Genomic DNA, 20,584 nt, shown 5'->3' on the forward strand with positions numbered 1-20,584 from the left:
GGTTATGAAGTCTTTTGAGTGCCTTGTTCTGGCTCACCTAAAAACCCTCATCGACCCACTCCTGGACCCCCTGCAATTCACCTATAAAGCCAGCAGGTGGATCACAGACTTCCTGTCTGACAGGAAGCAGCGCGTAAAGCTGGGGAAACACGTCTGACTCTCTGACCATCAGCACCGGTTCCCCTCAAGGCTGCGTCCTTTCCCCTCTGTTCTTCTCCCTGTACACCAACAGCAGCACCTCCAGTCCCCAGTCCGTCAAGCTCTGGAAGTTCGCGGACGAGACCACCCTCATCTCTGGTGGGGATGAGTTTGCCTACAGGTGGGAGATTGACCACCTGGTGACCTGGTGCAGTCAAAACAACTTGGAGATATACGCTCTGAAGACAGTAGAGATGGTTGTGGACTTTAGGAAGGACGCAGCCCCACCTACCCCATCACCCTGGGTGACTCCACAGTCAACATTGTGGAGTCCTTCAGCTTCCTGGGCTCCACCATCTCCCAGGACCTCAAGTAGGAGCTGAACATCAGCTCCCTCGTCAAAAAGCACAACTAAGGATGTACTTCCTGCGGTAGCTGAAGAAGTTACAACCTGTCAAAGACTGTGGTGCACTTCTACTCTGCCATCATTGAGTCCATCATCACCTGCTCCATCACCATCTGGTATGCTGCAGCCGCTGCTAAGGACAAGAGCAGAGTGCAGTGCATCATCCGCTCTGCTGAGAGGGTGATTGGCTGCAATCTGCCTGCTCTCCAGGACCTGTATGCCTCCAGGATGCTAAGGCGGGCAGGAAAGATTGTAGTCGATCCCTCTCACCCCGGACACAAACAGTTTGAACCCCTCCCCTGCGGTCCATCATGGGAGGAGGGGGTTCCTAGTATAAGAGTAGAAAATAAATTAACTATACAAGAGCAATTAAGGCAAAGTTAAAGTTCTGAGGTAGTGGCAAGTTAAAGTGACGTATAATCAATAGCAGTGAGTCATGTCAGCAGTGTAAACCAGAGTAATATATACTGTGATTAAGTAATGATACTTAGTGTTGTCTCTCTTATTATAGCAAAACAGAAACATAAATGATGCAGTATGGAGAACAACCGAGTCCCATATGACCCCAAGAGACTTTAAGTGCAGCTGTTGATGTTGTGGTATCTTTAGTTTCGTTGCTGTAATGCTGTATGGAAGAAGTATTCGCTGACACTGATCTTAATAATAAAAGGTTTATTACATCAAAGATTCCAGCATCATGACGGATTCTGCAGAAACCGGAGAGGACAGTTCTCAATTCTCAAAATGGTCACTCACACAAGATTTTCTCTTCAAACATGAGGTTAAGTACTGTCCTGTGTAACATGAGACGTGGTGATGGGGGTGTCAGTCCTGTGCTGGGGCCAATCAGTCAGTGGCTCCCATTTGCTCCAGCAAAGTCACTTCCTCTAGAAGGTGACCTCTAACCATTGTTTTAGCCATATGGCACCATGTGTGTAAGTAAATCATATACTACAATGTTCACTACAAAACTAGCAAATGGTTGTAGTATGTAGCCAGATCTAGAGCCAGGTAGATCAGGGCAGGGTGGAGGATAATGGGGGGCAGCAGTGTGAATTCTAGCTTGGGGTTGGTGATATGACACAGTTATGATGCAGCAGCTCAACAGGGGTCGAGTTTTTTTCTGTTCAGTTTGCTTTGTATTAATTAAAAAAACCTGCTATTTTAAGGAGCAAATAAGAAGGCATATATTCATCTCTAGATCTGTTTTCATTATAGTAACGTTAGTGAAATTGTACTTAACATTACAACTTTTTATACAGACTGAAATGAATTCATTATTTTCATTCTAACGTTATATGAATGAAGAACAATAACTGAAAAACACACAGCAGTGATGCAAAAACCAACACAAACAACCAGTTTCTTGTGCTCTTTCAGTTATATCAGGTTTCACTATTGGCAACGTGTCCGAAATTAGCAAAATCCCTAGGAACATGGTTAACCAAACGATAAAAAAAATACAAAGTGGGGTCATTGAATATACACATACTGTCTGTCATCTGTCGATCTATTAGTTTACAGACATCAAGCTAGGCTATATGCTAGTGCCATATGCTATATGCTTAATGTATGTTACTCACCCTCGTAATTGTGGATGTAACTTGATATGTCCTACTTCAAACCTTTTCCCGTTTGCTGGTTGGTGCAGGTGAAAGTACATAGACCATTCTGTGCACATTGTTGACGTATGTATTTATAATAAAGCATTGGAGGGCGGGAGTAAATAAACCCGGTTACAGAGTAACATTTGCTTCTAAATTAAAGCAAATGCACCCTCAACGGGGCAGGGCTCATTTCATTGGTCAACACTACACCTGGCATTCTATTGGTTGTGGAATTTTGACAGGGTTAAAATAACATAAAAAAAATCCGAGAGCGCAGGTGAAATTCAAGAGGAGAAGATTCGCAAGCGCACAGATGCAGCCTGTGCAAGGAGAAGGGCTGAAGCTGAGAGCATGAAATCTGTCCAAGCAACAACATATCTGAGTCCAAGCATAAAGTCTGAGTAGAAGCACAGCAAATTCAAACATGAGCAATTACTTTTTGAGTGTGAGAGCAAGGTTTTGAGGGAAATTATTCCAAAATCTAAATGTAAAATTTATGAGAAATGCTCTCAAATTGAAAGAATGCGCTCTTGAATAAAGAAAGGAATAAAATTCCATATAAGGATAGCTCTGAATTAGTCATCGAATCCGTTTCTGTACTTTTAGCTTTTCTAATATTAAAATAATTTTTAATTTAAATTGCAAATTTGAATATCTTTAATGAATTTCTTTAAATATGTGATTTGAGCCAACCACTATCTTCTGGATGAAATTACAAAATCTACCCATAATCTTTCTCATAAAAGTATCAAATCACCTGTTAAAAGGCACCAGAATACAGAAAATTACATTTACTCTCTTCAAAATGTTGTGATTCTCTGAGACCGAGACAAGACAGAGTAAAAATAAGTACTACAAAACTGATGCAGGGCTATCAACTCAACTCAGCCGACAGGAAGTGTCGCAGGCCGGGTTGAGAGTGTAAACAAAAAGAGAGGGCTAAGGGCTAGGCTAAAGCTAACTCCTTAAGGGATATTACTACACAGCATTTTTCAAAATGGATGAACTGCAGCTGCAGATCACTGAATGGATTATGAACTGCAACATCATGATTTTCACAGAAACAACATGCTAAGAACAGCTGGCATTTGCAATCTTGCATTGCTGCCTTCTGGAACTAGTCCATTAATGTAACATGACAATTCTGTCTGATATAAGGGGAAATCTATATGTTTTGTAGGGGGGAAAAGTTTATTATTGGAAGTTGTGAATTTATTCAGAATCTAAGAAGATAGGAATCACAATTTATACATGAAACGATTTTTTCTAACACCTCTAATTACCAGTAACATGACTATTAAGTCTAATATCTACAACCTCCTGGTTGGTAATAAATGGTTTATGTGTCTCTTACCGGAGGAAGATGCCTTTGATATTTGGAGTGCCTTCAAATGCTGAAGCAGGAACACTGGAGATGTGGTTACTTTGCAGGTAAAGGTACTCCAGAGACTCAGGCAGGTCAGAGGGGATGTGTGACAGCTGGTTGCCAGACAGGTCCAGCGTCTAAAATTAATTATAAATAAATAATTTTCAGTGATCTATGTGATAAATGGTTGTAAACTGAGAAGACTTATACAAAAATATGCTTTATATGTTTAACTAATATCCCTTTTCACTGCAGGAACAAATCTAAACCATTGCCATAGGTTCTGCTTTTGCTTCCACAGTTTTTTGTCTGCTTTGGGTGCAAGTATTACAAACTCACTTCAGTACTTTGTGACAAAGCAGTGTGGCAGGTTAATTGACTCACTTGCAGTAGCTGTATATGCTGAGATTGTTTAGCACTGCAAACCTGCACACTTGCCTCGACCTGAATTGACTCGGATGCTTGTGAATCCAGCTCCACTACATACTCGCTGCATTTGGCACTTCCTGTACGTGCTACATACACTTCTGCCCATACTAAAAAAAACAGAGGAAGGATAATGAAACATAAATTACTTTACTTCCACGTAATACCGACACATCCTTTTAGTGTGCCCTGTACTCTTGTGGCCTATAAGGTGGCCTAAAACGGCTAATACTCAAAGAAAATTTTATATATTTAGAGGTCCAAGTAAATACAAAGGCAATATAACACTTCCTGGCAATAAAATATATGCATACAAATATCTGAAATGGTTTGTAAAACACATTGGAAGTGCAAGGAAGAACCCCATACTAAAGCATCACAAGAATCCAGGTTGCAAGTTCCTGCAGTGCACAAGAGTGACAAAACCTGCAGTAACAAAATCTTGCAGTAATATCGTTTCTTCCTCCCCCAACCACTCACTGTGAGCGCACTGAGCTCCATCCAGGCTCCCTGGTAGGCTGAATTCAATTTCAGCTGGTTGTCGCTCAAGATGAGCTTTCGTAGATTCACCATGCCCATCATTGAACCTTCTGGTATGGAGTTCAAGTGGTTGTTCTTGATTTCGAGCACCTGCAGGCTGCGTGGAAGACCAAGGGGCATCAAATGAAGGCTGTTCCCTGAAAGATCCAGGGTTTCCAGAACACGCAGCTTCCTGAACGCCTCACGGTGCAACTTGGGGCTTGTCAACTTGTTGTAGCTGAGGTTGAGCTCGGTCAGGGTGTACAGCAGGGCCAGGTCGTTACGGCCAATTTCGGTAATAAAGTTGTGTAGCATCATTAGCGTCTTAGCCCGCTTAGGCAAGCCCCTGGGAATCCGCTCCAGCAAGTTGTTGTACATGTGAAGAGTGTGCAATTTTTTCAAGCCCTAGTAAAAATGCAAATGTGTTACGCAGAAGGTCAAATTTTTCAGATGCTGACAGCAAAGCAGTTCATGATATGCAGAACATATAATCTCTTCCATTCTGTTCCTACAAGGGTTATGGTTAATTAAAACACAATCTGAAATGTCCATGTTTTTACACAACTCAGCTATCATGTAAAAGAAAAGAATATGAAATTTAAAAGAAATATACCTGGAAGGCAGTCGGGTGGATGGAACGTGAGCGCAGCTTGTTATTGTGAAGAAGCAGGTACTCAAGGTTTCGGACAGAAGTTAGAGCGTCTCCAGGGATGCTACGGATGGAGTTCTTCTCCAGGTGTAGCAGCACTAGATTGCGAGGCAGACCCTTGGGTACGACGCTCAGGTTGTTATTTGACAAGTCTAGACACTCCAGGCTGCTCAGTTGGCTGCCAGGGGAGGAGAGAAAGTCATCAGATCAGTTCTGTCTGCTTTTTGTCTGATACTGCAACACAAGAATTCCAATAGTCTTTGTTAAGTGATGCTCTTGTCGTTTACACACTTAAAAACACATAAATCAAGGCTTTTCTTCTTTTACACTTGGCAATAGCATCAATATGTTAGAAACCCTGGGAGTTTGTCCACCTGAAAGTCTCATTGTCCATGCCCTCATTGCTGATTAGGTTGTTCTGGAGATACAGCTCTCTGAGGTTTGGTAAGTTGTCAAAGGCCCCCGCTGGGATTTTCTCCAGCTTGTTACTCTGTAACAACAAGAGCCATCCTTATGCTATCATAATTTACCATAATTATGAATATGAAGAAACAAGATGTATATCATTCACCAGAGCATGTGAGCGGAGCGCAAGCATGAGGGGAGCGCTACCGGGAGGATTTGTGATGGAGGGCAGAGCGAATTTTCAAAATGTTGGGGCTTCACCTTATTTCACCGCTCCAATTTTGCTCCAGTACCGCTACCACCATGAGTTCAAAGCATGCCCGAGCCCTGTGTTACTGCAGCACAATCCATGCAGATGGACGGCGCCTGCCCTCCCTCCAGGACCGCCAGTGCCTGTCATCCGACTGATTTTTTGCTGGCGGACAGGCCTGGATTGGCTAACTGGGAGCACCAGGAGAATTCCCTGTGGGCGGGTCTGTTTTTTTGGTCGTGATGGCCAGCGTTGTTCAGTCATGGCTTTGGGTTGAAATCATAGTTAAAATATATCATGGATGTGGTCCCTAGGCTGCCAGCTCGCAGTAGCAAAACATGTCATATCGGAGGCTTTTCCGATATTGGTATCGGTATCGGAACATTTCTATTATGAATCAAACCTTTTTCTTGTAGCTCCTCAGTAGCAGCCACTAGTCCAGTCCAAGCTCTAGAAATAACATTAATGAAGAGTATGGTGTAGACCTGCTCTATATGAAAAAATCCCTGAGATAATTAATGATGCCAAATGATTCAGCGCTACATTAATGAATGTGACTTGACTTGATCAGAAAGCTTTGTAAAAAAAGGGGAGATTTGTGCTGAGAATTATGATATTTTTTTAAAATTTGATTTAGTGTCAGAAGCAGTCAGTAGTGTGCAAGGGATATATGCTGACAGTGTGGAAGGCACATCTACTGTAAGCTGTTGTACCACAGTGTGGGAACAAGCAAACATGATCAGATTAGTTACAATATAATCACTTTCTATGCCCAAATGTTACTAGTGACCCATTATGCCTTTTATCCTCGAACGTATGATAGTAAAAATACTATATACTATATAATAGTGTATAAGCCCACGATTGAAAGGGAACAGGATGAAAGTAATATGAAATATTATACAAAGTAGATGATGGTGTCATTAGAAAGTGCAATATTATTTTATGTTATTCTTTGTCTTTTTATTTTGTATTTTTATTTATTCTTTTATTTCCTTTTAAGGCATGGATACCCGACCCGAGCCCGACGGGTCCTAACGGTACCCGATGGGCCGGGCCGGGTTCGGACAGATATTTAGAAATGATGGTCGGGTTCGGGCCGGGCTCGGTCACATCAGCGTGATAAGGCATTTGTTTTAAAATGGTGCTGCGGCTCCTTTAAGAGAGCTCAGTGTGTGTGTGGAAAGTGGGCAGAAGAGAGATAGAGAAAAGAGGAAGCAGACGTGTAGATGAGACTGGAGCAGAGTTGGTGGAATAAGTTTAAGTTTTGTACACAGTGTGTGCGGTGTCCGAGATAACCCCCAGACTGAAAACCAAGTTCATTCATCTGCTCACCAGAAACGGGATTTTAACCCCGACGTTATATAACGTCGGCCCTGGAGGTAACGAGTCTCCCCTGGTTTTCTGATCACGGTCGGAATCGAAGCAAGCAGGAAAGGTTAACACATTGAACATTTTAAATTAAACAGCTTATTAACGTGCGCTTGTTCCCCCGTGTGCGCTTATGCGCTCATCTGTTGACATTTCCGAATGCCTTCCAGTTGCTTAATAAAAGCGGGCTTTCCATACAAACAAACGTACGTATGTGTCATTAGTATGAGAAAAAAAAAACAACGAGATCTTAACTGTGTCGGGCTCGGGTCGGGCTCGGATATAAATATCATAATGCCTGACGGGCTCGGGCCGGGTTCGGTCACGGCTCTGACGGGCTCGGGCCGGGTTCGGTCACGGCTCTGTCGGGCTCGGGCCGGGTTCGGATGGAAAAATTCGGCCCGATCCAGGCTCTATTTCCTTTTAAGGTTTGGATATCTGTAAACACTCATGTATTAGATTCTGATAGTGTTGAACATCATTGTGTTGTTGTTGTTGTTAAGATGTTGTTATATGTTCTAATACATCTACATTGTGAAGCAATACTTACTGTGTTTGCACTTAATTGGAAATTATATTTTACAACAACACACTGAATTACAAGGCTGTAGAGAACAGTGCGCTATTGTAGACTTATATACTATGGTTTTAATTACATTATTTTAATATAGTAGTCAGTCGTGAAGTAAAGTGAAATGTCCACGGCATGAAACTCCAGGGCTGAACATTACTGTCCCACTCCAGACCTGCTGGCGTGTTGTGTATTGAGTTACGAGTTTAACCACTAGGGGTCGCTGTAGACCACAAGATACGGTACTGCATGTTTTATAAGACTGGTGGAGAAGAAGAAGAGAATAAAGAAGAAGTTAAGTTGATGCTAGCTCTATGGTCTCGTCTGTTCTGCTGTGGCTTATCTGCTACATAACAAATTGGCGACGAGGATGGTGACTGCCGGTGTGCCTCTTCCTGCATTGTTCCTGCCATGCACGGGACAACCTACCATTCTGTTCGCTATGTGGATGAAAATGTTCGAGAATTACCTGCTTGCTATTCAAGCGGAGGGGGACGACTGGCCCGACACGAGGAAACGTGCAATTGTCCTACACTGCCTGGGCACCGAAGGCCAACATGTTATGGGTAGCTCTCTCTCCACCCTGTGTTGGGTGTTTTTGTTCTCTGTTTGTCTGTGTGTCTCTGTGTGCGTGGTTGTGTTTTTTCACCTGGAGTGCTGGAGGCATGTCCAGGAGAAAGTAGGTCAAGGGGCGTGGCCGATTCAAACCTGCACAGCCGTTTCCTCAAAGCTGCAGCTCATCTACTAGAATCATCCAGCAATACTTAAGACCGGGCTGATCACCCCTTCGGCGCCAGTTCGTTATCTACACCCATGTGGTAATTTGGCTCTGAATCTCAGTTACTCAAGTTGTGTCCGTGTTGTTAGTACTCCCAAGTTCTTGTCTTTGTTCTTTTGAGCTAATCCTAAATCTGTGTTTCTGTTCAGCGTCCGTTCAGACTTGCTGCCTTCTCCGCCGTGCCTACAAGCTTCCAGCCTCACTGTCCAGCCTATCCTCCACCTGTGGAAACCACTGAGAACTCTTCCCTGCCTGTCCGCCTCGGGTCTCGTACATCCTGGATCCCTCTCCCTCGGCTTGCTTCGGAACTCGGACCCGCCAGGAGATTCCCCCGCCCAGACAAAACCCACTCTGTTTCTCTGAGTACTGATTTTGTTTATTAAAACCTTTACAAACTACTTGCATTGTCTGTGTGTGAAATCTCTGCGTTCTGGGTCAGAACAAGTCCTTAACACAACGTGTATTTTATACACTTACGGATGTAGGTACAACTTATGATTCAGCAGTAGGTGCATTGCATGCACATTTAAGCCCAGCAATTAATGTCGTGGTGGAACGACACAAGTTCAGATTAAGTGCAGAAACCGCATGAGACTGTAGCCGAGTATGTGGGCGTGCTACGCGAGCTAGCTACAACGTGCGGATTTGCTGGAAACACAGATGAAATTATATGGGAACAACTGATTGAGCATGCTAGCTGCGTAAAAATACGTGAGAGACTGTCCAAAACGGTTGCAAACGGATGCAAATCTCACTCTGGATACAGCAGTAAAGTTGGCGTGTCAAGTGGAAGCAGCCATCGGGCATGCACAGACGCTAGCTTCGGAACCTCATGCTTCAGTGCACGTGGTGAAGGTGAGACCAAAACGTCCATTCAGAACCAGAGCAAAGAGCAGCTACTCCGCCGAGCCTGCAGCAACACTGAAACAGGATCAAAGTTGTTTTAGATGTGGATCAGCAGCTCACCTGGCAAATGCTCAGGACTGCCCTGCAAGGAAAGTGACTTGCCGAAACTGCAATAAGATCGAACACTTTGCCCGTGTATGTAAGTCCAAGCAAAACACTGCCAAAGTAGGAGAAGTGGTTGTTCTTGAAATGAATACAGTGCAGATGATAGAAAATGGACAACCAGATGACAAAATTACATGCACAGTGACCATAAATGCAAAGTCAACTTCCAGTACTGTGGAGCTAGTGGTGGATACGGGATCTGCTGTGTCAATCATTCCTGAGCACCTCTACAGAGCGCACTTCAGTGGTGTACCGCTTGCAGAGCCAGAAAAAATCTGATGTTCCAGTGCTGGGTTGCCTGTCAGCTACAGTGCAGTATGCAACCACTACAGTACCAGCTACACTGTATGTTGTGAAGACAGGCACAGCTTTGTTGGGAATGGATTTATTCAGGGCACTGAGACTTTCTATCGACAACAACATGGTGTTCTCACCTGCCGTTCCAGTGACAGAGATCAGAGAAATCAAAGCTGGATCTGTGACTGGGGAGAAGCTAGGTCTTGCTAAAGGTTTCATTCACCGTGTAAAAGTCAGGGAGGACATCCAGCCTGTTCAACAAAAGCTGCGGAGACTCCCACTCTCTGTTAAACAAGCTGTCTCTGCTGAATTGGAGAGATTGCTAGAAATGGATGTGATAGAGAGGATTGACGCATCCCCATGGGTATCACCCATTGTTGTCACACGACGAAAGAATGGTTCAGATGAGAATGTGCGTGGACTTACCTGAACCAAACAAGGCTGTAGTGATGGACAGTCACCCACTTCCCCATATGGATCTTTTCTCTGAAATGCGTGGAGCCACTGTGTTCTCCACCATTGATTTGGCAAATGCTTATCATCAGGTGTTACTGGCAGAGGAAAGCAGAAATATGACTGCATTTATAACTCACAAAGGGCTCTTCAGGTTCCGTCGGGTTCCATATGGACTGTGTTCAGCCCCAAGTGCGTTCTCCAAGATGATGTCTCTGGTGCTGAAACTATCCGGATGATGTCATAGTCTATGGCACAGAAAAGGAGGAGCATGACCGTAATCTGCAGACGGTGCTTGCTTCGCTAAAGGAAGCCGGCCTCCAGCTCAACAATGAAAAATGCCACTTCAACCCGACCAGCCTACGGTTCCTTGGACACACCATCTCAGCCCAGGGTTTGCTGCCAGACAAAGATCACCTCAAGGCTATTACAGCTGCTCCAGCGCCTAGCGACGCCACCACACTGTGCTCACTCCTGGGGCTCACAGCATAGTATGCAAAATTTGTGCAAAACTATGCATCTCTGGTGGAGCCCATGCGAAAATGCCTGCGTGATGACACATTTCAGTGGATGGCAGCAGCACAGTCAAGCTTTGACATGGTCAAGACTCACATTGTAAACAGCTCAGCGCTATCCATCTTTGACCCCAGCCTTCCTACAATTGTGTCTACAGATGCTTCAGACTATGGTCTGAGGGCCAAACTGACACAAATGCACCCTGATAACACGGAGCGCACAGTTGCTTTTGCCTCACGTTCACTTACCCCTGCTGAACGGAAATACTCCATTGTTAATACTCCAGGAGGTGTTAGCCTGTGTGTGGGCAGCAGAAAAGTGGAGGACTTTCTTATGGGGGACAAGATTTACACTGCGTACAGATCACCAAGCCCTTACCACACTGCTACACACAAAAGGACTTGGGCGAGTGGGAATGCGTATTGCCTGGTGGTCAGCCAGACTCCTGTGCTTCACGTATGACGTGGTGTATCGTGCACAAAACTATGCTGCTGACTGTCTCTCCCGTTTGCCTCTCCCATCAGAAGAGAATGCAGAGCCAGTGACTGAGCCTGAAGTAGCTCTGCTGGACACAGAACTGAAAGCTCTCTCAGTGAAGGACTTTGCTGTGGCATGTGAGGAGTGCCCAGAGCTCACTGCCATCAGGGCACAGATGAAGAAGGGGTGGCCTAAAACAGCAAAGTCTCTACCTGCAGTGCTCAAACCCTATTTTGCTACTAGAGATGAACTCTCAGTCCAAGATGTGACAATATACAGGGGTCCTCATCGACGGCTAGTGCCTGTGCCTGAGAAAACAGCTGGTGGACCTGGCACATGAAACTCACCAGGGTGTTGTACACACCAAGCAGAGGCTGCGAGACTTATACTGGTGGCCCGGCATGGACCTGTGGGTGCAGGACAGCATTAGTGCATGTGTGACCTGCCAGATGAATGATAAAAGTGCTAAGACGCATGCTGCTCCACTTCAGCCAGTTTCACTGCCAGACGGTCCATGGCAGAAAGTAGGAATTGACATCGTCGGACCGTTCGAGTCAGCGAACCGGGACTGCCGCTATGCGGTGACACTGATTGACTATTACACAAAGTGGCCGGAGGTGGCTTTTACACACTCCATCACAACCACAGCTGTCACCACCTTCCTGTCTACTGTGTTTGCCCGCTTCGGCAACCCCACAGAACTCATTAGTGATAATTGGACACAGTTTACCTCGAGCGAGTTCGCAGAATTTCTGGTAGTGAGGGACATTACACACAGGAAAGTATCTTTGTATTATCCATAAGTAAATGGAGCCATTGAACGCTGGAACTGCGTTCTCAAAGAGACACTTCTTACTGCCGAGCAGGAGAGTAAGCCATGGAAACCATTCATACAGGACTTCTTGCTCATGTACCGTGCAACTCCACACAGTACAACAGGAGTGTCACCATATAAACTCATGTTCAACAGGAAAATGCGCACAAAGGTGAACATCGGTCCAGCAAGCAGATCTACCCTGCTGTCAGAGAAGCAGCTGCGCAATCGTGTCACCTCCAAACAAAACGCATCGAAAGTCTACACAGATGTGAGGTGCAAAAGTACCAAGGATCAAAGAGGGAAGCCTAGTAAGAGTACGGAAACTCTTCCATGTCAATAAAGGGCTGTCAAAGTTCCATAGACCTGCCAGGGTGGTACAGAGAGCTGGTGCAAATGCGTATGTGCTGGAAGATGGACGTACATGGAACGCTACTCATCTTTCTCTGGTTCCTGACAGTGTAACAGACACCATTGAAAGTTCTGTTCTGGTACCTGAGCCGAGACCTAAACAACTGCTGGATGGTGACACGCTGGCACCCGCCAGGGTCAGAAAGAAGCCTGCATGGCTTAGTGATTATGTACATTAATCCTTCTCATGGCCTTTTGGGGGGGGGGGGGAATATTGAAGAGGGAAGGACAATGTGAGATGAAGAAAAAAAAAGAAAATTTTATGAATTCTTTTTATACTACTCCCTACCATTTTCATGCTGTGACCACGAAATATGCTTCCCATTGAAATACATTACTTCACATTTTCGTGCTGGCCACCATGTAAAAAATGAGAAAAACATCCCCGTGAACACGTATCTATAGATTAAAAATAACGTGACATTTACACAAACTGCCATGAGTCCGGGCTGTAAAGTGATACTATTATTGGAAAGAAGAGTTTGTTAATGCTAGGTATGAAAAGGGAAGAGACGGCGTATTGATCTTTATTTCACCTGGTAAGCTTCCTAAACAATACAGGAAATATGTTGTGTATTGAGTTACGAGTTTAACCACTAGAGGTCGCTGTAGACCACAATAAGGCATGGATACCCAACCGAGCCCAACGGGTCCGGGCCGGGTTCGGACAGATATTTAGAAATGATGGTCGGGTTCGGGCCGGGCTCGGTCACATCAGCGTGATAAGGCATTTGTTGTAAAATGGTGCTGCAGCTCCTTTAAGAGAGCTCAGTGTGTGTGTAAAGTGGGCAGAAGAGAGATAGAGAAAAGAGGAAGCAGACGTGTAGATGCGACTGGAGCAGAGTTGGTGGAATAAGTTTAAGTTTTGTACACAGTGTGTGCGGTGTCCGAGATAAACCCCAGACTGGAAACCAAGTTCATTCATCTGCTCACCAGAAACGGGATTTTAACCCCGACGTTATATAACGTCGGCCCTGGAGGTAACGAGTCTCCCCTGGTTTTCTGATCACGGTCGGAATCGAAGCAAGCAGGAAAGGTTAACACACTGAACATTTTAAATTAAACAGCTTATTAATGTGCGCTTGTTCCCCCGTGTGCACTTATGCGCTCATCTGTTGACATTTCCGAATGCCTTCCAGTTGCTTAATAAAAGCGGGCTTTCCACACAAACAAACGTACATGTGTCATTAGTATGAGAAAAAAAAACAACGAGATTTTAACTGTGTCGGGCTCGGGTCAGGCTCGGACATAAATATCATAATGCCTGACGGGCTCGGGCCGGGTTCGGTCACGGCTCTGTCGGGCTCGGGCCGGGTTCGGACACAAAAATTCGGCCCGATCCAGGCTCTAGACCACAAGATACGGTACTGCATGTTTTGTAAGACGGGTGGAGAAGAAGAAGAGAATAAAGAAGAAGTTAAGTTGATGCTAGCTCTATGGTCTCGTCTGTTCCGCTCAAGGGGGTAAGCCTCTCCTCGGACCGCAAACCTCCTATGGCGCCATTTTAATGCTACAAAGCGATCACCCCCCGTTAGCATTCCATTGACTGCCATTCATTTTGGCGCCACTTTGACAGCGAATAACTTTACATCTGAAGAGTTTAAAAACTATTTGTCCATTGTTTATTTCTAAAGAAACACGACAATGTACAAAAGGCTCCATTACCTTGTATCTCACGTTATGGCTCCGTAGCAGACGTTTTTGTAAAAATATGCTAACGATTGTGTCATAACCACGCGACTTACTGTCGCATAGTAGTGGAATTACCGTATAGTACAGGAGAAGCGCGCAGGCAGTTTCGTCTCACATTAGCTGTTTAAGTGTAATTACTAATGTTAACTAGCATTTTAGTTAGCAATAATTAGCCTGTGCCTATGTTATCTCCTTACATATACCTACGCTCTCCGTCTCTGCAAGATTGGGAATGCTTGAGATTTCTCTTGGCACAGCTACCAGAAGACTTCCAACTTTCAGACACGTTGCTCACGGCACATTTACTTCGTCTCTCTCAGTTGGAGGCTGCGCCGTAACGCTCAGCACTCACCGGAAAAGTGCTTCTAACGGCCTTCACTGGTCTCCGTCCAGAGCAACGGGATCTGTTGGTCCATTCTTATATACAGTCTATGGTTCCGCTTAGGGGTGGAACGGTACATGTATTCGTATTGAACCGAAACGGTACGGGTGTCTCGGGTTCGGTCCATGAATTTACACGGAGAATTCACGGTATAAAAATAAATAAAACTTGCGTGCAAATTAATTAATGTAATGCGGAACTACTGTTAGACATGCGTTTTTTTAGGGACACCTAATCTGTAGCCCTGCCCTTAGCTCGGAAGCTCCCGAGCTCCGCCTACATGTCTCAGTCAGTGCAGTGAGTCCACATGAAGCAAACTAGTCCCGTCCATATACAACCAAACACTGACGTAGCTGTATCCCTTCTCGCCTCGACCACAAATGGCCTCCAGGCCCGTTTGCTTCGCTGTTTGCTCCGGTATTAGCTGTTAGCTCTGCCGTTAGCTCTTAGCTCCGCTATTAGCTGTTAGCTCCGCCGTTAGCTGTTAGCTCCGCTATTAGCTGTTAGCTCCGCCGTTAACTGTTAGCTTCGCCGTTAGCGTGTGAAGCTAACACCAAAACTCGTCAACTGCTTTGTGTAACCGAAGCTGCTCTTTTAACACCCCTGCTCTGTGCATTCACATATGAGAGCAGTGCTTGTCTCCCATATCACACTAGTAACTGTCTTATTTTGTTTACAAGTTACAGATGGAGTCTGGAGATGATGCAGGGTAGCTAGGCCTACTTATTGTTTACTGTTTACATCTTACTTTATACACTTCAAGCTGTTACAGCTAGCTCAGTGGACAGCCTGAGACATGCACAATAAAAAAATTGCCTTCTGCATTTTTGTTTTGCTTTTCCCTCCTTTGTACCGAACCGAACCGTGATGTCTGAAACAAGGTATGAACCGAACCGTGACTTCTGTGTAGGCCTATCGTTCCACCTCTAGTTCCGCTGTGGCTTATCTGCTACATAACATGGCGGAGCTCTGGGTATAAAGGTGGGTGCCGTTCATCTGATAAATACTACGCACCTTTTTTTCTTCTTCTTTTTTTTTTGAGTGAGCAGTAAGTAATTTCAGTGGAGCGGGGTGAAATCTAAGTTGAGCACAGAGCGATATTGAGCAGGGCGGTTTGGGGAGCGGCGGGAATAAAGAACTCTGTGAGCAAGGAGCAGAAATTCTCACTGCTCCACTCCACTTACATGCTCTGTCATCCACCTAACTTCTAACTGCAAACTTAACAGGTGCTGGACCTTGAGATGAAGACGGTAAAGACTGGAGGGCAGGTTCCTCGGGACAACTCCCAAGCAGTTGCTGGACATGGTTAGGATCTCCAGGTTGTCAGAACCATTGAACGCATGATCAGGAAGCCCTGCGTCACTCAGCTTGTTGTTATGGAGATACACAGACCTGGGAGCCATGATCAAGGGACATTGCCATGTGTAAATGAACATGATTTCAGGAACAAGTGGTAAATTTACATAAACACACACATTCGTACCTCAGTTTTGGTTTATGGCCAAATGTATATAGGTAAATCCTTGTGAGCTTATTGGCAGCAAAATCAGCACTAACCAAAGAGGGTGGTAGGACCTTTGGTGCTGAGGTGAGCTGCAAGCACAACAAAAGAAGCAAGACAGGACATTGTTACTGTAGAGATGGCAATGTTCACCAGTCGGTTGGTCGATTAGTCTACCACATCGGTCCTAAGTGTATTCTCTCAACCAATATTGGATAATTTCCATGAAATTTTGTACAGAAATTCATGGTGCCCGGATTATATTTTCTAATGACTTTTGTGACTTTACATCTTGTTCCACCAGCATGTCAATGTTTGTAGAGTAACTTATCGAATGAAACTCTTTTAATTTTAATTACTGATCCCCTGACTTTTCATGTAGTCACATCAGGTAAAACTTTCAATTTATAATTAACTTTGACCAAATTCCTGCAAAACTAATGACATTCCCATCCTTAGCTGACTCAGCTGAGCTGTGTTAAAATCTAATTAGGGAACATTAGCATGCTAGTACATGAAAATAAGATGGTAACCCTCGTAAACATTATAACTATTAAACATCAGCATGTTAAAATTGTCATTGTGAGCATGTCAGCATGTTAATTTTATTAGTATATTATTAGCATTTAGCTCAAAGTACCACCATGCCAAAGTATAGCCTAATAGAGCTGGTAGGGTGGCTGTAGACTAGTAATCTTGTTTTTGTTGTATGATCACACACTTCCCATAACCTTAATCAAGTAGTTTTAGTTGCCCCATAGAGGTGGCAGAAAAAACACGAATATGAATGCTTATCTGAATTTTTGTGATGGGTATATGGGTTGTTTTAGAAGGCAATGACAAACTACCTATATTATGGTTTAAGTATGAAAACTTGATGGATTTTCATATATTTCAATTATTTGCTTTGATGCAGTCTGTCCTCCCTAAAGAAGCGAGCTGCTGTATGGAAAGCTGTGTACCCCTTAAAATAAGCAAGGTTTTCTTCAGTTTTGTCACTCCTATCAGAATGAGCGCTATTGTACAAAATAGCAAATCCGAGAAACACTGGTGAGAGATGTTCATTTAGAGCTCTCTCCTTTATAACATGGTTTATGGATTAAAGCAGAATGGGTGTCTTTGAGGCTTAGTGAGCACTTAAAACCCCCTATTCTTCCTGTATCCTGTTTGCCTATTCATCCCTGTGAAGGCACAAACAAATCTGTCAATCCTTTCTCTCTCACTTTGTGTCCAAAAGGGTCAGTAACATTTTAGCTCTTACCAGCTGGCACTGCCATACTGGGAGTGATTACAAGCATAAGCTTGCATAGTGTATGAGAGGAGACTGCCACCTCTTTCTCTGCCAGCTGGCATTATGTTAGTGTATCAGAATAGAATAGAGTAAAATGATTGCGAGATGGATGCAGAAAAGATAAAGTAGCATTGAGAACCAACATATGAAAGTCTGATATGTGTGACTCACCTTGTTATTTGCCAAGTATAAATAATTCAGCTGTTCAAGCATCTCAAAACCTTCATCTTCAAGGCCTATAAAGAGAAAAACTAATCAATTTACCTTCCATCACATAGTACACATCAAAACCATCTCAAAATTCTATTTATTTATTTTATTTTATAATTTAGAATGTATTTAACCAGAGTATTCTAGATCACATAGAGGCAAATAGCTCAGTCAAAGCATCCACAACCTGATGTACCTTCCTCCAACTCCTTCAATCTAATTTTGAAAACATTTAAAGAGACCATCTCCCTTAGACCCAAAACAGTTTGCAGCAAATTCCAAGCTGCAGGAGCAGCATACCTAAAAGCCCTTTTTTTCCCCATTTCAAGATGGACTTTGGGGACAGATAGCAAGAGTAAGTCTTGCGAATATGTCACGGAGCAGAGCCGGTAGCTTCCAGCATTTTCCAGATGGATGAATTTACATAGATATGACAGAAGCGAGTTAAGAATTGCCTTATAAATAAACACATGCATGCCAGGTGCTTGGTTAGCTCATCCGGTAGAGCGGGCGCCCACATATAGAGGTTTACTCCTCGACGCAGCAGCCACGGGTTCGACTCCAACCTGCGGCCCTTTGCTGCACGTCATTCCCCTTCTCTCTCCCCTTTCAGGTCTAAGCTGTCCTATTCAAATAAAGGCCTAAAATGCTCGAAATAATCTTTAAACAAAAACACATGCATGCCAGTCATTAAGTCTACAGATGAACAAAGCCAGCCAACCAAGCATACAGCAGTGGTGAGGGAGGAAAGATTTGTAATGAACCTCAATGCTCTATGCTATACAGTAACTAAGGAGTAAAGGCATTGAGAAGAAGCATGCATATATAAAACATCACCATAGTCAATCACAGATATAAAAGTAGCAGCACATTCTCCCTTTTGTATTAAAAGAAAAGCAAGACTTATTTCTGAAATCAAAACCCTGCATCTAAATGTCTAAATCTAAATGTGATAATTGATGAGATAATCATCAATTAAGTTGAAGGCATTTTAAAAAACAAACTGTAATGACATTTTTTAAAGCTCCAATTAATCCTGTTTTAAAGTGCTCATATTATGCTTTTGGGATTTTCCCCTTTCCTTATTGTGTTATATAAATATTTTTTTGCACGTTATAGGTTTATAAAGTGAGTCCACCCCAAAGGCACTTACATTCTCCAACAGAAAACACTGTTCACAAACTGCTCCAAACAGCTCTATTGTAGTCCAGCCTTTACTTCTGTGACGAACGTGCGTCACTTTGTAACACACGTTATAATACTCGCCTAGCTGCTAGCATGGCACGCCCTCATACTCTGCTTCTGACTGGGTAGTAGTCCTTACCTAGCTACTGCGCATGTGCGACTCCCAACAAAGATGGAATAGAAGTGTGATACCTCACTCGGTAGGTAAAACAGAGAGCTCAACACACAGGGTGAAAAGAGGAGCTGCAGCAATGTGCAGTACAACAAAAATATGGTGTTTTCTGAAAATTAAACTATGTAAACCTATTCTTATATAACCTCTAAATACAATTATAAACCTGAAAATGAGCATAATATGAGCACTTTAATGTAACAATGTATCTGTATATTCATATGTTAGGCAATTACTATTTCTTAAGATAGGCTAGTTGTGTTTTTTCTTAAAAACAAAACAAATATACAGCTTTAATTTGCATATTCCATATTATGCATATGCAAAAAGTAGGGGGGCAGCGATTGTATCGGGTTGGCTGTGGGCCCCCTGGTCACCCCTTGGCGGAACCACTGCTGTAATTACCATCTGTGGTAAGCAAGTTGTTCTGAAGGTTGAGAGTCTCAAGCTGATGCAGATGGGAAATGTGCTCCACTGTTATCTTCTCGATTTTGTTGTTCTGGCATCAGGGGACAAAACACAAAGAGTAAATACAATAGCAGACGAGAGTTTGCACTGGTATCTCACTAATTTTCTGAGCAGTATTACAAAATGTGGATGTGTATTACTGTTTATGTGTGTGCAATTGTGTGAAAGACCTGAAGAGAGAGCTGGCGAGTTTTGTCAGACAGCTCGGCGGGGAACTCTGTGAGGTCAACTCCAGCACAGTCTACTGCCCCTTCTGCTGTACAGCTGCACTCTGGCGGGCATTCAAGCGGCTCAGATTTCGTCACCACTGTTGCAATGTCGGTCTCCTTAATTGGCTCTTGCTCCTCCTCTTCCTCTGGTTTAAAAGGGGCCTGGCAATGCACCAACATCCAGGCCAAGAGCAGCACACTCAGGGCCTGTAGGATGGAATGCTTGGGAAAGGCCATGGTTACTGCTCAGCTCTCCTGTTGCACAAGCACATGGACAGTAGAGTTAAAAACATCAAACAAACAATATTGAAAAATCTGATGAATCTGATGCTTTTTACATATTTCTGTGTTGTCTGAAATAAAATCACATGGTACCTTTACCGCATTGCTGTGCCCTCAGAAGCTGCAATTTAAACTGCACTTTCGTTTTACTACTAACAGAATTGCTGTGTCATGTAGAAAAGTGCCATTAGAGGTCATCATATCTGAGGTTTAAGGGGACGTATTATGCTAATATTTAGGTTTCAGGTGTCCCGTCTGTTATTTCAGCCGGGAACTAACTGTAACGGAGTATAGTAGCACTTTCTAACATGAAAAATGACCAATAAAGGCTTTTCAACCAAAAACTACAAGACCAAACTTGTTCTAGTAGGTATGGAGAAAAGTGTGCATCAGCAGCCAAGATTAGCCTACAGCTTTCCTTGGTGTTAGCATGTAGCTACATGTAGAACTAAATAACTGTAGGCTATAACAGAGTAGGGTATAAAGTAGCACTTTCTACTGTTAAAAAATCACCAATAAAGGCTTCTAAACCAAAAACTACACAAACATGTTCCAGAATGTGATCCAAAATTAGAATGTAGCTACATGTAGCGAGGATGTAATATAAACACAAATGGAAACCATGAGGAGGTTGCAAAGCTGTCAGCCACAGCCAAGTACCTACACAGGGTAAGGTAGGAGAGAAGAGTCCTACAACAAGGTCCTAGCCATCAACACATGTAGGTAC

The 20,584-nt window shown here is 43.7% G+C and overlaps 1 protein-coding gene across 2 annotated transcripts in view; it reads right to left on the bottom strand.

Moving 5' to 3' along the window:
- The window catches only part of podn (podocan), a 58,689-nt gene that overhangs the window by 34,377 nt on the left and 3,728 nt on the right, over positions 1–20,584 (bottom strand). For both annotated transcript variants that reach the window (XM_031318265.2, XM_031318266.2), the window contains exons 2-10: positions 19,537–19,830; positions 19,304–19,397; positions 17,503–17,567; positions 16,023–16,132; positions 15,775–15,931; positions 5,486–5,601; positions 5,076–5,289; positions 4,424–4,867; positions 3,506–3,654 (exon numbers count right to left, since the gene is read on the bottom strand). In XM_031318265.2, coding sequence (XP_031174125.1) covers positions 3,506–3,654; positions 4,424–4,867; positions 5,076–5,289; positions 5,486–5,601; positions 15,775–15,931; positions 16,023–16,132; positions 17,503–17,567; positions 19,304–19,397; positions 19,537–19,812 — 1,625 coding nt within the window. In that variant the 5' untranslated portion in view covers positions 19,813–19,830. The remainder of the gene's footprint in view (positions 1–3,505; positions 3,655–4,423; positions 4,868–5,075; positions 5,290–5,485; positions 5,602–15,774; positions 15,932–16,022; positions 16,133–17,502; positions 17,568–19,303; positions 19,398–19,536; positions 19,831–20,584) is intronic.

Source organism: Sander lucioperca, chromosome 11, assembly GCF_008315115.2.
Source record: "Sander lucioperca isolate FBNREF2018 chromosome 11, SLUC_FBN_1.2, whole genome shotgun sequence".
Lineage (NCBI taxonomy): Eukaryota > Metazoa > Chordata > Actinopteri > Perciformes > Percidae > Sander > Sander lucioperca.